This window comes from Terrapene carolina, unplaced genomic scaffold, assembly GCF_002925995.2.
Source record: "Terrapene carolina triunguis isolate 2854851 unplaced genomic scaffold, T_m_triunguis-2.0 Scaffold30712, whole genome shotgun sequence".
In the NCBI taxonomy this organism is placed as follows: domain Eukaryota; kingdom Metazoa; phylum Chordata; order Testudines; family Emydidae; genus Terrapene; species Terrapene triunguis.
The window spans coordinates 84,722-99,901 of NW_020695063.1; the positions used below are offsets into that span (position 1 = coordinate 84,722).

Consider the following 15,180-nt stretch of genomic DNA (forward strand, 5'->3'; position numbering starts at 1 on the left):
ATACAATCTGACCTGAAGGATGCTGGTAATTCACATACCCTGTGGGGTGAGTGAAGGGCACATCTCTGGCTATGGGTCCAGGGAAGTTCCACAATGGTCTTGGCCACCTCAGCCAAATAGAAGACTCCTTCTTAAGGGCAAATGCCCATCTCCCGCATTAATCATAGAGTCATAGAAGATTAGGGTTGGAAGAGACCTCAGGAGGTCATCTAGTCCAACCCCCTGCTCAAAGCAGGAGCAAGGATTACTAAGCATAAGCAAAACATCCACAGTGCTTGGGCTGGGTTAGCCCTAAAGAAGATATAGAGCTTGCTTAGAAGCTCCCATTGCTTTTTGAAACTTCTTTGTGTGTGTGTGTTTCCCTGCCTTAACCTTGTAAACAACTCATTTCTTCTCCTAGTTAATAAATCCTTAGATAATTTATTACAGGATTGGCTACAAGCATCTTTGGTGTGAGTTCTAAGGTGCAATTGACCTGGGAGAAGTGGCTGGTCCTTTGGGACTGGAAATAACCTGAATGCTGTTGTGATTTTTGATGTAAGGGGCCATCTAGCGCAAAGGTAAGCTCACCTAGCTGTCAAAATAGACCAGAGTACCCAAGGGGACTGTCTGTGACTCCATGGTTAGGCTGTGTATAATGCCTGAAGAGTTTACACTTGTTACATGGTTGGTGAAATCAAAGTATAGAATTCACAGCCAATCTGCTGTGCCCTGCTTCCTAACAGTCTGCCCTAAGCCTGGTACTCACGCACTTGAGCCACGGCAGGACAGCTTGCCATAGACCAAGGCAGGCCAAGAGCAGAGTCTGTGATTCACTCTAGCCATCTTGGCTGTGGTGCTGGTGGATGCCTCAAGCACAGCACAGCCCTTGGGCAGGATGTTCCCATCTGACATTGAGACAAAATGGCACAAAGGATAAAAGGGATGTGACTCAAAGTCATGAGAATCTCCTGGGCTGATCTCTCTGCTCCGGGGCATAGGCGTGCGCACGGCGTGTGCCGTGTGTGCCCCGGCACACCCTAATGCCCTGAGCTCCGGCTGGGAAGGCTGCTCCTCCCCTCCTCAGCTGTTTGCTGGGCAGGCTCAAATCAACTGCTTCCTGCCTCCCTGCTCCGGCAGGGGCAGCGTGAGTCTCACACACACACAAAAAAAAGCCTTAGGGTTACGTGTGGGCGGGAGTGCGGGGCTATCAGCAGCAGCACAGCCAGCCCCTGCTTACCTAGGGCCGCCCCGCACCTCTTGGGCTGGTGGCCATGGTGTCCACGTGTATGGTTGCTCCCTGCCAGCCAGGCTCCACTCCGGCCACAGAAGGCAGCAGGTGACCCAAGGGAGCCCAGCTAGGCTAGGGCTGGGTGCAGTGGGAGAAGCTCTAGATACCAGCAGGAGCCATGCAGGGGTGGGGGAAGAGAAGCCTCAGACGGGGCTGGAGCCACATGGTGGAAGGGAGTGGGGGTGGAGAAGCCCGGACCCCGGCAGGAGCTGCACTGGGGGGGAGGGGAGAGAAGCCCGGACCCCGGCAGGAGCTGCACGGGGGGGGAGGGGGGCGACGGAGGAGCCACACTGGGGCAGGGAGGAGAAGCCCTGGACCCTGGCAGAAGATGTGGGGTTGAAGTCCCCATCTCGGGAGCCCCAGCCACCCTAGTGGCAAAAGTTGCAGGGCTGAAGCCCTGACACCACTCTGTGTGGAGCTGGCCTGAGCCCCTCTGTCTCCCATCCCACCTGTGGAGCTGGGGCTGCATGCTTCTGCAGGGCAGTGTTTGGCTCTGCGGGGAGGCTAGGACCCTCATCTCATGGTAAGGGGTCCAGGGGGGTTGGATAAGGGGTGGGGGCAGTCAGGGGACAGGGAGCAGGGTGGGTTGGATAGGGGATGGGATCCCGGGGGGGGGGCTGGGGGCAAGGGGCTGGGGGGGTTGGATGAGTCAGGAGTTCTGGGAGGGTTGTCAGGAGGCAGGGGTTGGAAAGGGGTTAGGGGAGGCAGGGAGCAGAGGGGGTTGTATGGGTCAGGAGTTCTGGGGGGGGGCTGTCAGGGGGTGGGGAGCGGTTGGAGAGGCGGGCAGTCCTGGGGGTCTGTCTAGGGACAGGGATGTGGATAAGGGTCGGGGCAGTCAGGGAACAGGTAGGGGGTAGGGTCCTAGGGGGGCAGTCAGGGGACAAGGAGCAGGGAGGCTTAGATAGGGGGAGGGGTTCTGGGGAGCAGTTAAGGGCAGGGGTCCCAGGAGGTGGTAGTCAGGGGACAAGGAGCAGGTGGGGTTGGGGGTTCTGAGGGGGGCAGTCAGGGGGCGGGAAGTAGGAGGGAGTGGATGGGGGCAAGATGAGGATGGGGCTAGGGCAGGGTGGGGCTCCCTGGGTGCACACCCTAATGAAATGGGCTGCGCACTCCTATGCTCTGGGGGGAGGAGGGAGCCCATCCAGCAGGCCAGTGGCTGTGGTGGGAGGGGGGCACAGAACATCCCCTGCCCCAATGCTCCAAAGCAGTTTTCAAATGATAGTTTAGCCTGGCCCCAGACAGTCACATTCTTGACCCATAACTGGTTACACTCCAAGGCTGCAGGATGGGCAGAGTGACATTAACTGTCCCTAGAATTGGGACTTGCAGAGTATGATGGGAAGGAAGCCCATCTTCATCTGTCTACATGAGTAACTGCTGGTCTCACCACAGCCCCAACTCCTGCAGTATTCACAGCTGGGGTGGGAGAGAAACAGAATTTTAGTTTGCAGGCCACTGTAAAACAAATTGAAAAAATAATTTGGGGTTGATCAAAAATGACTTTTTTTGAAAATTTTGGCTAAGTTAAAAGTTTAAAAAAATAGAAAAATTCATATTGAATGAAACAATTTTGGATTTTTTGACATTTTCACAATGTTTTATATTTTTTATACATACATTAAAGGAAATTTGTAAATGAAAGATAATTGCAAATTGAAAAAAACAAAATGTTCAGTGTAGAAAATGTTGAAACAAAATGTATTATGTGTGTTTGTGTTTGGAACAACTTGGTGAAATTGATGTGAATTTGTAAAATGTTTTGGTATCTCCGAGTCTATTTTTCACTGTTGTATTTGTGTGATGAGGAACATGTGTAATCACTCAGGGTATGTCTACACTACGAGAGTAGTTCGATTTTACTTAAATTGAATATGTGGAATCGATATTACAAAGTCGAACGTGTGTATCCACACTAAGGACAGTAATTCGACTTTGTGAGTCCACACTAACGGGGCAAGCGTCGACATTGGAAGCGGTGCACTGTGGGCAGCTATCTCACAGTTCCCGCAGTCCCCGCTGCCCATTGGAATTCTGGGTCGAGCCCCCAATGCCTTCTGGGGAAAAAAATGTGTCGAAGGTGGTTTTGGGTAACTGTCGTCATCCAACCGTCACTCCCGCCCTCCCTCCCTGAAAGCGCCGGCGGGCAATCAGTTCGCGCACTTTTCTGGTGAGTGACAGCGCGGACGCCACAGAACTGCGAGCATGGAGTCCGCTGCGACCATCGCTGCAGTTATGGCCATTGTCAACACCTCGCACCTTATCATTCACCTTTTCCAGAGGCAGATGCTGAGAAATCGGGCGAGGAGGCTACGGCAGCGCGGTGAGGACATGAAGTCTGAGAGTGGCACAGACCTGTCACAAAGCACGGGACCCCACGCCGTGGACATCATGGTGGCAATGGGTCATGTTGATGCTGTGGAACGGCGATTCTGGGCCCGGGAAACAAGCACGGACTGGTGGGACCGCATAGTGCTGCAGGTCTGGGATGAATCACAGTGGCTGCGAAACTTTCGCATCCGGAAGGGAACTTTCCTGGAACTTTGTGAGCTGCTGTCCCCTGCCCTGAAGCGCAAGGACACCCGGATGCGAGCAGCCCTGACTGTCCAGAAGCGAGTGGCCATAGCCCTCTGGAAGCTTGCAACGCCGGACAGCTACCGGTCAGTCGCGAACCACTTTGGCGTGGGCAAATCTACCGTGGGGGTTGTTGTCATGCAAGTAGCCAACGCAATCGTTGAGGTACTGCTCTCAAAGGTAGTGACCCTGGGAAACGTGCAGATCATCATAGATGGCTTCGCCGCGATGGGATTCCCAAACTGCGGTGGGGCTATAGATGGAACTCACATCCCTATCCTGGGACCGGACCACCAGGCCAGCCAGTACATTAACCAAAAGGGCTACTTTTCAATGGTGCTGCAAGCACTGGTGGACCATAGGGGACGTTTTACAAACATCAACGTCGGATGGCCGGGCAAGGTTCATGACGCTCGTGTTTTCAGGAACTCTGGTCTGTTTAGACGGCTGCAGGAAGGTATTTACTTCCCGGACCACAAAATAACTGTTGGGGATGTGGAGATGCCTATAGTGATCCTCGGGGACCCAGCCTACCCGCTAATGCCCTGGCTCATGAAGCCCTATAATGGCGCCCTGGACACTGAAAAAGAACTCTTCAACTACCGGCTGAGCAAGTGCAGAATGGTGGTGGAGTGTGCTTTTGGACTTCTCAAGGGGAGATGGAGAAGCTTACTGACTTGCTGTGATCTCAGCGAAACCAATATCCCCATTGTTATTGCAGCTTGCTGTGTGCTCCACAATCTCTGTGAGAGCAAGGGGGAGACCTTTATGGCGGGGTGGGAGGTTGAGGCAAATAGCCTGGCTGCTGATTACGCCCAGCCAGACAGCCGTGTGATTAGAAGAGCCCAGCGGGACGCGCTGTGCATCCGGGAGGCTTTGAAAGCTAGGTTCCTGAGTGAGCAGGGTAACCTGTGACTATTAAGTTTGTTTACAGAGAAGCTGAACCTGCCCCCGTTTCTTTACCCAGTGAATGTTCACTATCCTCTCCAGTTACATATCCCGTTCCCCCCATTCCCCCCCTTCCAACACACGTTTAAAAATAAAATCACTGGAAATTTGTTAATGAACACCGTTTTCTTTATTACTGTTTTCACGGTAAAGTGTTGAAACTGGGACGCAGACTGTGGTGGGGAGCGGGTGTAGTGTAGTGATGCAAAGGACGCTTCTAAACTCGAGGAATGACAGGCTCCTGCTCCTACAGCGGTCCGCACTGGTGGACTGGTTGTTTCAACGGAGCCTGCCACCCCTCCTGTTCGGGACTCTGTGTGTGGGGGCTATGTGACTTTGTGGCAGGGGGAGGACGGTTACAGATCCCCTGCTGCGTGGCTCTGTGATCCAGGATAAGGACCGCTGCATAAGATCTCTAACCGCCCTCCCCCGCCACAAAGTCACATAGCGCCCCCCCCCCACAGAACATGAAAACCACTTCCCAGACTGACCAGGGTGCCTAGTGACTGCAATGTGTGTGTGACCTGCTGCTGAACCTGCCCCCGCGTCTGTACCCTGGTAAAGGTGACTGTCCTCTCCAATTACCAACCCCTTCCCCCCCTTCAAACAGACTCTCCTCTAAAAGAACATGATGGAAACAGTAATTAACAGAAACGTATTTTTTATTAGCAACTACACACTTAGGGGATGAAACTGGGACGGGGGCTTGGGTGAGGCGGGAAGGAAAGGACTTATCAAATTTTGGGGAATGACAGCCTTCTGCTACTTGAGCAGTCTGCAGGGGTGGAGTGAGAGTTTTCACGGACTCTGCCGCCCCTCCTTCTTTGGACTTTGGGTGAGGGGGGTATGGGACTTTGTGGCGGGGGAGGGCGGTTACAGATAGACTGCAGCGGGGCTCTGTCCTCCTGCCTCCGGTCCTGCAGAACATCCACAAGGCGCCGGAGCGTGTCCGTTTGCTCCCTTATTAGTCCAAGCAGCGTTTGAGTCGCCTGCTGGTCTTCCTGCCGCCACCTCTCCTCTCGTTCAATGTGTGATCGATGGATTTAGGACAAGTTCTCCCTCCACTGGGTCTGCTGGGCTGCCTGGGCTCGGGAGCAGCCCATAAGTTCCGAGAACATGTCGTCCCGTGTCTTTTTCTTTCTACACCTAATCTGTGCTAGCCTCTGGGAGTGTGGTGCCAGGGTAGGTCGGGAGACAGTCGCAGCTGTGGGATGGGAAAAAGGGAGTGAATTCCTCAGAAAGATAAATTTTGTTGTGAACAAAGAACATAGTCTTTCTCTATGAAAAAGAACATGCACAGCACCTATCACATGCGCACTCAGGACAAGGTCGAATTTTCGGCCTTCGCATTCAGTGCCTGGGGTCTTGCAGTGCAGATCAGACAAGCGGGGCAGGACAGCGGAATTTGGGTAGCAGGCTGACATGGTAAGCCGTAGACTTGTGGCTGCTTAAAACTTTAATAATAGCACTGGCCTCCTTTCACGTTCAAAGCAATGCTCCTAGCGTTGGCCAGTTCCTGCTGCCAGCAATCCGGCAAGCATGAACTCTGCCCCTGTCCCACCCCCTCGCGGCTGTCCCAGGGAAAGATGCCTGTATACTGCCCCTCTCCCGCCTCCACCGCGTGGCTGTAAACCGCCGGTTACAGTTCTGTAAAGGAACAGGCAAGCAGTCCCAATACTAACATTCCCCTACCTAATTCAAAGCAGGTCACCATGAGCGACATCACTCTGATGAGGATTTCAGAGACCGAGAAAGAACGGATGCTTCGTGAAAGCCTGCAAAAACCAGGGCCGTATGCCGCCATGCTCTGCAAGGCAATGATCCCGGAGTACTTGCTGATAGCCTGGCGCGGAAACGTTTCCTACTACGGAGGACACAATAAGGTTCCTCTCCCAAGGAACCTCATGCAAAGGCTTTCCAATTACCTCCAGGAGAGCTTCATGGAGATGTCCCATGAGGATTTCAGCTCTATCCCCGGACATATAGACCGAATTTTACTGTAGCTGCACTGGCAAGGACTAAACAGTAGAGCGCCTAGGGCAAACCAATCATGATAAACCGGACATTGTTAGATTTTTTTGCAGTAGTTGCACTGCCAAGGACTGAAATGTTAAGCGCCTAGGGCAAACAAATCATGAAAAACCCACTGTTAATATTAATGTTCTGTTCAAAATAAATGTTTACATGTTTAAAACACTTACCGACTGATCCTTCCCCTGATTCTGGGTCCGGGTTAACGCCTGGGGACGGTTGGTAGGGGATCTCTGTGAGGGTGATGAAGAGATCCTGGCTGTCGGGGAAATCAGCGTTGTAAGCGCTGTCGACTGCCTCGTCCTCCTCATCTCCTTCCTCATCTTCCCCATCCGCTAACATGTCCGAGGAAGCGGCCGTCGACAATATCCCATCCTCAGAGTCCACGGTCAGTGGTGGGGTAGTGGTGGCGGCCGCACCTAGGATGGAATGCAGTGCCTCGTAGAAACGGCATGTCTGGGGCTGGGATCCGGAGCGTCCATTTGCCTCTTTGGTCTTCTGGTAGCCTTGTCTCAGCTCCTTGATTTTCACGCGGCACTGCGTTGCATCCCGGCTGTATCTTCTCTCTGTCATGGCTTTTGAGATCTTCTCGTAGATTTTTGCATTCCGTCTTTTCGATCGCAGCTCGGAAAGCACAGACTCATCGCCCCACACAGCGATCAGATCCAAGACTTCCCGATCAGTCCATGCTGGGGCCCTCTTTCTATTCTGAGATTGCATGGCCATCTCTGCTGGAGAGCTCTGCATCGTTGCCAGTCCTGCTGAGCTCGCCACGATGTCCAAACAGGAAATGAGATTCAAACTGCCCAGACAGGAAAAGGAATTCAAATTTTCCCGGGGCTTTTCCTGTGTGGCTGGTCAGAGCATCCGAGCTCGGACTGCTGTCCACAGCATCAACAGAGTGGTGCACTGTGGGATAGCTCCCGGAGCTATTAGCGTCGATTTCCATCCACACCTAGCCTAATTCGACATGGCCATGTCGAATTTAGCGCTACTCCCCTCATTGGGGAGGAGTACAGAAGTCGAATTTAAGAGACCTCTATGTCGAACTAAATAGCTTCGTTGTGTGGACGGGTGCAGAGTTAATTCGATTTAACGCTGCTAAATTCGACATAACATCCTAGTGTAGACCAGGCCTCACAGTCAACAGCAACATTGAACTCTTTTATTTTGTTTGTCAAGAACTACAAAACTACAGATGAACTTCCTATTAGCAAGGAGGAAGCTGAACTGAACCCTGAGCAAAATCTCTTCCTTCTAGACAACAACTGGTGGGTACTAACAGCAGTGTTCCTGGTGAATGCCTTCCCCTTCATGAAACTACAGTGCCCCCATGTATACATAACCCTCGCCCCCCCTTGGCAACACAATCATCCAACCATCGTGAGTGATCTCGCCTGCGCTGTGGTGTCTCTACAACACTCGGCAGGGCAGGTGTCTTTGGTGACTGAAATTCAGCATGAACCCCTGTTGAGACAGGAGTGTTCATAGAATCATAGATTATTAGGGTTGGAAGGGACCTCAGGAGATCATCTAGTCCAACCCCCTGCTCAAAGCAGGATCAATCCCCAACTAAATCCCCAAATGGCCCCCTCAAGGATTGAACTCACAACCCTGGGTTTAGCAGGCCAATGCTCAAACCACTGAGCTATCCCTCCCCCCTTTGAGTAGCAGCTTTGGTGAGCTCAGAGTGTCGGAGGCTGCAGGCTGTACCGATAATGAAGAATCGATGGTTGGCTCTAGAGGAGGCACATCTGATGGCTTCTCTGGAGTAATGTTGCTCGGAGATGAGGAGCTTTTCAGCTGAGCAATGTGGTGATGCCAAACTTGTCCACTGGCAATCTGAACCTTATATGAGATGGAACCAGTGACCTCAATGACTGCTGAAGGAACCTACCTCCATAACTTCTACAAATACACTTTCTTTTCGTGTGAAGGAACCACAGGGTAGATGATAGGGTGGAATCCACAGCATGATCCTGCTTGTGTTCCAATTCTTCAGATAGGTCATGGTTGAGATGGTGAACCCATGTCTTAAGACATTGTCCCATGAGTAGCTCGGCTGGGCTAACTCTGGTACTTGGGCATGGAGTGACATGTTGTGTAATGAGGAATCTGGCAAGCCTTGTCGGCCAGTCTCCCTTGATGATCCTCATTATAGCATCTTTGGTTGTCTGCACCATCTGTTCAGCCGGATCATTTGCTTGGCGATGGCATGGGGCAACGGTGACAGCTCGAATGAGGTTGTTTTTGGTGAAGTCCTTGGACTCGTCAGAGGTAAAAGCAGTTTTGATATCAGATATGATAGTATCTGGTGACAAATGAGTCATGAACAATTAACGCAGAGCAATGATCATTGCAGTAGTACTTAGCATGACACTCCACCATTGCATTTGTGGTGACATGACTGAAGGTGTTAACTTGTTATCGGAGAGAATTCCTAGATGTGTCTTGTAGTCAGTATGAATCTCAAACACAGACTGTAAATGTAATTGTGGAATTTCTTGGCTGCAGCAATGGCAGTGAGATCATCTTTATCAATTTGTGCATAGTTTCTCTCGGAGGATGTAGGTGATAGGTGCCTCTTTTCTCTCTGGAAAGGGACGGCCGAGAATGGCTCCAATGCCATAATGTAATACATCATAGGTAATGATCAATGGCCTCTGTTCGTCGTAGTGAATGATGATGGAGTCAGACGTCAGTAACTTCTTGACATTCCTGAAGACTTCTGCGTGCTGGCAAGTCCATTTCCTTGGAGCTTCCTTGTCAAGACGGTGATGAAGAGGTTCAGTAACTGTTGCCTTTTTTTTTGAAAATATGGTGGTGGAAGAGTTGCCTGGATTTGAGGGGTGTGTGTACCCCAGAATGTGATCAAGATAATTGCAACCATATCATGTGCATTCAGCCACTATGACTTAATAAAATAGAACACCACATAGTTAAATAAGCAGGCTTCTGAAGGCAAGATCAATGCTAGCTGTACGCTGGCAGTCCTAGCAACCAACCAGGAGCTCCCTCAATGCTCACCTAGTCCCTGCTAGCAAACCGTCCGTGGCACTGCTGGTCTTCCAGGCAGCTAGGACTGCAGTCCTTTCTTCTGCTCCAAGCAGCAACTAAGTACTGCTCTGCTCTGTACCTCCTTTTGTATGGCCCTCCTAGGCCCTGATTGGCTGCTTCCCCTACAGCCACTCTAACCTGCTTGGAGGACCACTCCACTGCTCTTTCCCTAGGATGGGTGTGGCAGAACCCTAAGGTCTCCAGCAGGAGGCCTTTGGGCCTAGTCCACCCCTTCACAGAGTCCTAAGAGAAACATTTTTCCTGACACCTTTTCTCCCCAGCAGGTAAGCAACTGGCCACTGCAGACCAGCTGTCAATTAGTCAATACCTGCCCAGAATTTAGATAAATGTTTGGGATGTTCTATTCCTATTTCTTATGTCTCTATGTGCTTAAATCAAATAAATTGTAGTTTTAAATAAGAGCATGCTTACTTGTATCAGTTTTCATCAGCTGGAGTGCTATGTTCTCATTGAGTTATTCCTGACACTGCCTGGAGTAAAAAAGTTAAGTTACCACTGCTGTGGGTTTTGAAAACCCTGGTAACAGATGGTGAGCAACCCTAGAAAAGTTTGAAGTTCCTCTTTGGATTTTGGATCATGGATTGCCCGTACCTTGTTTTCTGTTTGATGGATAACAAATGCATCGATAGCCCAAGAAGATGAAACTTGTAGCTCCAAATTCACATTTTGCCTCTTGATTCAAATACTCGACTTTGCGAATCAGCACAAGACTTCTTGAAGTTGCTTGGCAAACTCATCCTTGGTTGATACCATAATCAGGATGTTGTCAAAATATACTTATAGCACCTGGAATTCTGGAAAGTAGAGTTGCCATAAACTATTGGAAAATTCCCAGTGCAATGGAAATTCCAAACTGGAGACACCCGACTCAAAATTTTCAATGAGTGATCATCATCTGTTCATCTGCCGCATCTTTGTCAACAATCACTTCTTACATTTTTGGGCAAGATTGAGTTTTGTGAAGACTTTTCCTCCAGCAAGAACAGGGAGCAGTTGGTTAACAGCAGGCTGTGGGTAAGAGTGCTGTTTAAGTGCCTTGTTCAAAGTGCACTTATAATCTCCACAGATTCTCACGTTGCCATTCAGCTTGAGTATGGGTACTTGGTGTAGCCCATTTCATATGTGTAGCTGGCTCAAAGATTCTCTCTGCAATGAGACATTCTTGTTCTGTGTCAGTCTTGGGACGTAGGGCAAATGGTACATTCCCGACCTTCATGTGGATTGGCACGACTGTCGGATCCAGGAAACAACTCTGGAAGTCCCCTGTAATCTCCCAATTCTTCAGAAAAGACTTGAGGGAATTCATCAGTGATCTTTCTTATTTACACTTTGTTGATGGCATAGATGCCTTGCATGTTGATTCCCAACTGTGTGAACCAGTTCCTGCCTAAGACGCTTTTATGTTGACTTTTTGTGATGATGAAAGATAATCTTGCATTGAAAGAGCCATAGCAAATATTCACATTACAGCTTCCAATGAGGTCAACATTTTGTCCATTGTAGTCTTGACGGCTGCACAATGGATTTGACAAATTGGGAGGACAGTGCGAGAAAAACTGACCGAATGTGTCTTCATGGATGATTGACACTGCAGAACCAGAGTTGACTTCCATTTTGCACTCATGATAATTGATAAGCACTGTTGCAAATATTTCAGAACCTCAAGATTTCTTGTTGTGGATGGCTCTAAATGTAGAAAGCTTCTTGATATCATTTTCAAAGGAAGCATCAAGTATGTCTGATGCACAAGGATGAGAATACTGGTCATTGTCATTTTGTTTCATGCTTTTAACCTTTGACTCGCAGACTGTCTCAACGTGACCTTTCTTTTTGCAGAAATGGCACTTTGTGCCTTTGATTTTCCAAGCAGAGTGTTGATGCTGTCCCCCTTAGCCTGAGCAGATGTTCAGGTGATTAATCTTGTCCGATGACATTAATGTGATTGAGTTCCCATTGTTCCGCTGCATTTGTCAATGGCGATGATCTTTCTGATTGTGAAGTACAGCATTCATATTGGTTGCCATGACACAAATTTCCTCAGTGTGCAATGATGCTGTTTCAGCAGGCAAGGCCTTTTCCTGAGGGACGGTGAATGTCAAATTTGGTTGGTGATGTGATGCAGCTTGGCAATATAGGTGGCGATGCCCTTGCCAGCTCAATGATTTCATTTATGAAATTGAAATCTCCAAACAGTGACAGATGGCATAGGTGAGAAATGTGCCTTCAGCAAAGCTACGATTTTGTCGTATGACTTGGTCTTGGGCAAAGCAGGTGCAATGAGTGATCTTATGATGAATGTCAAATATCTTGGACCCACAGATTGTCAAGAGAACAGCCTGTTTCGGTTAGCAGTCATTGATCTTATTTCCTTCAAGATAATAAGAAAGTGTTTCTGAATGAGAATGCCACGATTCAGGGTGACTTATTGTCAGTTATTGATTTGAACTGGGACCATATAGAACATGGTTGCAACCAAGGTCCTGTGGTGGCACCAAATCTTGTATAAAAGGGGTCTATGGAGAGGTTATGGTTTGCTGGTTGTGATTATGGTATCTATATGTGTGTATCATTTTTGTAGTTGAAGTTATGAATATTGGCTCTATACTGTCTGTGTTTCAAACTTATGCTATGCTTCTGGGTGACACCAGAAGCTCTGCCTAGCCTGCTTGATGGCCCATTAAGGACCATCAGCTATACAACTGACCCACTGAGAGAAGGCAAATATGCCTTGAGACTCAGCAAAGTATGCAGGGACTTGCCCATGTGACTCCAGACTCCATTTTCCTGTAATTTTCCACAGTAAGAACAAAGAGGTGTTCTTACACCTGGAAAAGACTATAAAAGGCTGATGCCTCATCTCCACCTTGTCTTCAATCCTGCCTCTTACCTCTGGAGGGACTTTGCTACAAACAGAAGCTCTGAACAAAGGACTGATGACCCATCCCAGCTGGGGATGTACTCCAGAGACTTGATTTGAACCTGCAGTTTATTCTATCACTGCTACAAGCCTGAACCAAGACTTTGCCATTACTGTATGTAATTGATTCCATTTAACCAATTCTAGCTCTCATCTATATCTTTTTCCTTTTATGAATAAACCTTTAGATTTTAGATTCTAAAGGATTGGTGTGATTTGTGGGTAAGATCTGATTTGTATATTGACCAGGGTCTGGGGCTTGGTCATTTGGGATTGGGAGAATCCTTTTCTTTTATTAGGGCATTGGTTTTCATAACCATTTGTCCCCATAACGAGTGGCACTGGTGGTGATACTGGGAAACTGGAGTGTCTAAGGGAATTACTTGTGTGACTTATGGTTAGCCACTGGGGCAAAACCAAAGTCCTCTCTGTCTGGCTGGTTTGGTTTGCCTGAGAGGTGGAAAAACCCCAGCCTTGGGCTGTAAGTGCCCTGCTTTAAGCAATTTGTCCTGAATTGGCACTCTCAGTTGGGTCCCGCCAAACCAGCATCGTTACACTTATGTTCAAGTCTTCAATGTGTCCCAGCATGGTCGTTTCAAGTCAAAAGCAAACAACATTGTTCAGATGCCAAGGTGGCCCCTTTGAACTGGAATACCTGTCGTTCATTTCTGAGATCACAATTTTCTACTGGGGTGTTTCTAGAACCCCGCTGCTTGTGTTTAATCTTCAATAGAATGCCATGCTCATTGCCAGAAAAGTTAGGGGTTGTATTTGTGTGGTGAGGAACATGTGTAATCTCTCACAGTCAGCAGCAACAATGAACTCTTATATTTTGTGTGTCAGGAAAAGCAAATCTATAGATGAACTGGTCACTAGCAAGGAGGAAACTTCACTGAACGCCGAGCAAAATCCTTTTCTTCTAGACAACAACTGGCTGGCACTAACAGTAGCACTGCTAGTGAGTGAATTCCCCTACCTAAAAATGTTCTCCTTTGCATACATAACATTCACCTAATTTGTTTTAACCAAAACTTGCACCCAGCTCGAATCACAAGCTCACATGGGGGTGAAACTGCAGTGATTTAGCTCTGGGTCAGGGCCTCAGAATGGAAAGTGACTTTCATATTTGCTCCCTGTTAAGATTGAAACACACAGACCTGAGCGACTGAACATCTCCTGCTTCTCTCTCTCATCAGGTTATAGTCAATCTCCTAGTACACAGTCTCAGAGACGGGATCCAAGGGTTTTCTGGAACCTGAAAACAAAGGGCAGGGTTTGCACAGGGTCATAGAAACCAGAGATGGGAAACACTACGGGATCATCCAGCCCCTCCCCCTGGGCCCAGTGCAGGACTGGTCCCTACAGCACTTTCCTACTGATCTGTCCAGGCTTGATTTAAATGTGCCAGGTGACGGGGACAACATCCCTTTCCACAAATCTCTTTGATACTGGCTCCAAAGGCTAGTTCACTGTCAGGAAGTTTCTTCACATTCAGTCAAAATGTTTCCTCTTTAATCTCATCCCATTATTCCTGATTATTGCCGTTTGGAGCATCTTAATTAATTCTTCCCCCACGCTGGTGTTTACACCTATCTGCAAAATGGTGATAGCACTTTTTTTCCGTACAGTTTAAGACCAGAAGGGAGCATTAGAACATCTAGTCTGAATTCCTGTATATATTTCACCCAGATACACCCATGTTTGAGCCCAAAGTCTTAGTTAGACTAAAGCATTTCAGTCCTCAGGAGAACAAACTGTTCTGTGCCACAGGCAGAGAACAGGAGGGACTGAGGTACCACTAATGCCCAGTGTCCATGCAATGGAAGGGAATTGATTAGGTGAGAGATGCCAGATGATCCTGGAAGGCGATTCCTGCTCCATGCTTCAGAGGAAGATGAAAATCCCCCAAAGTTCCTTTTTTGCCAATCTGACCTGGAAAAAATTCTTTCCTGACCCAAATCTGGTGATCAGTTTGACCCTAATCATGTGGAAAAGACACATCGGCTAGGTGTCTAAGAAAGATTCTTCCCTATACCATCTCAGAGTCTGTTCCAGCTCATCCAGCCTCCCTTCTCTAGCTGTGGCCAATCTCAGATGCTACAGAGGAGGGCAACCTGTCCCCCACAAATATGCAAGAGGAGAGAGAGGGCCCAACACCTTCCTGACCCCTGAAGATGACTATCTGAAGTCCTGAAGCATGAGGTCTGATTATATGTTGGAATATGTTAGGGTTAAGTAAAGTCCTGGGAAGCTGCTGGTGTGCTGACATTGCATTAGGGGATAAGGGCACAGGCAAGCAGTGTTTCTCCGTTTGATAAATAAGTTGCCATCCTTTTCCCTTCCCTGTTGCTTGTTGAGAATTGATAAG

General features: G+C 48.8%; 1 protein-coding gene across 1 annotated transcript in view; it reads right to left on the reverse strand.

Annotated features, from left to right (window-relative positions):
• Positions 1–15,180, reverse strand: part of LOC115271490 (deleted in malignant brain tumors 1 protein-like) — a gene marked incomplete at its 3' end in the record, with an annotated part of 115,816 nt that overhangs the window by 78,438 nt on the left and 22,198 nt on the right. The window contains 1 exon segment of the mRNA XM_029914104.1: positions 1,562–1,581. Within this exon segment, the coding sequence (XP_029769964.1) occupies positions 1,562–1,581 (20 nt within the window).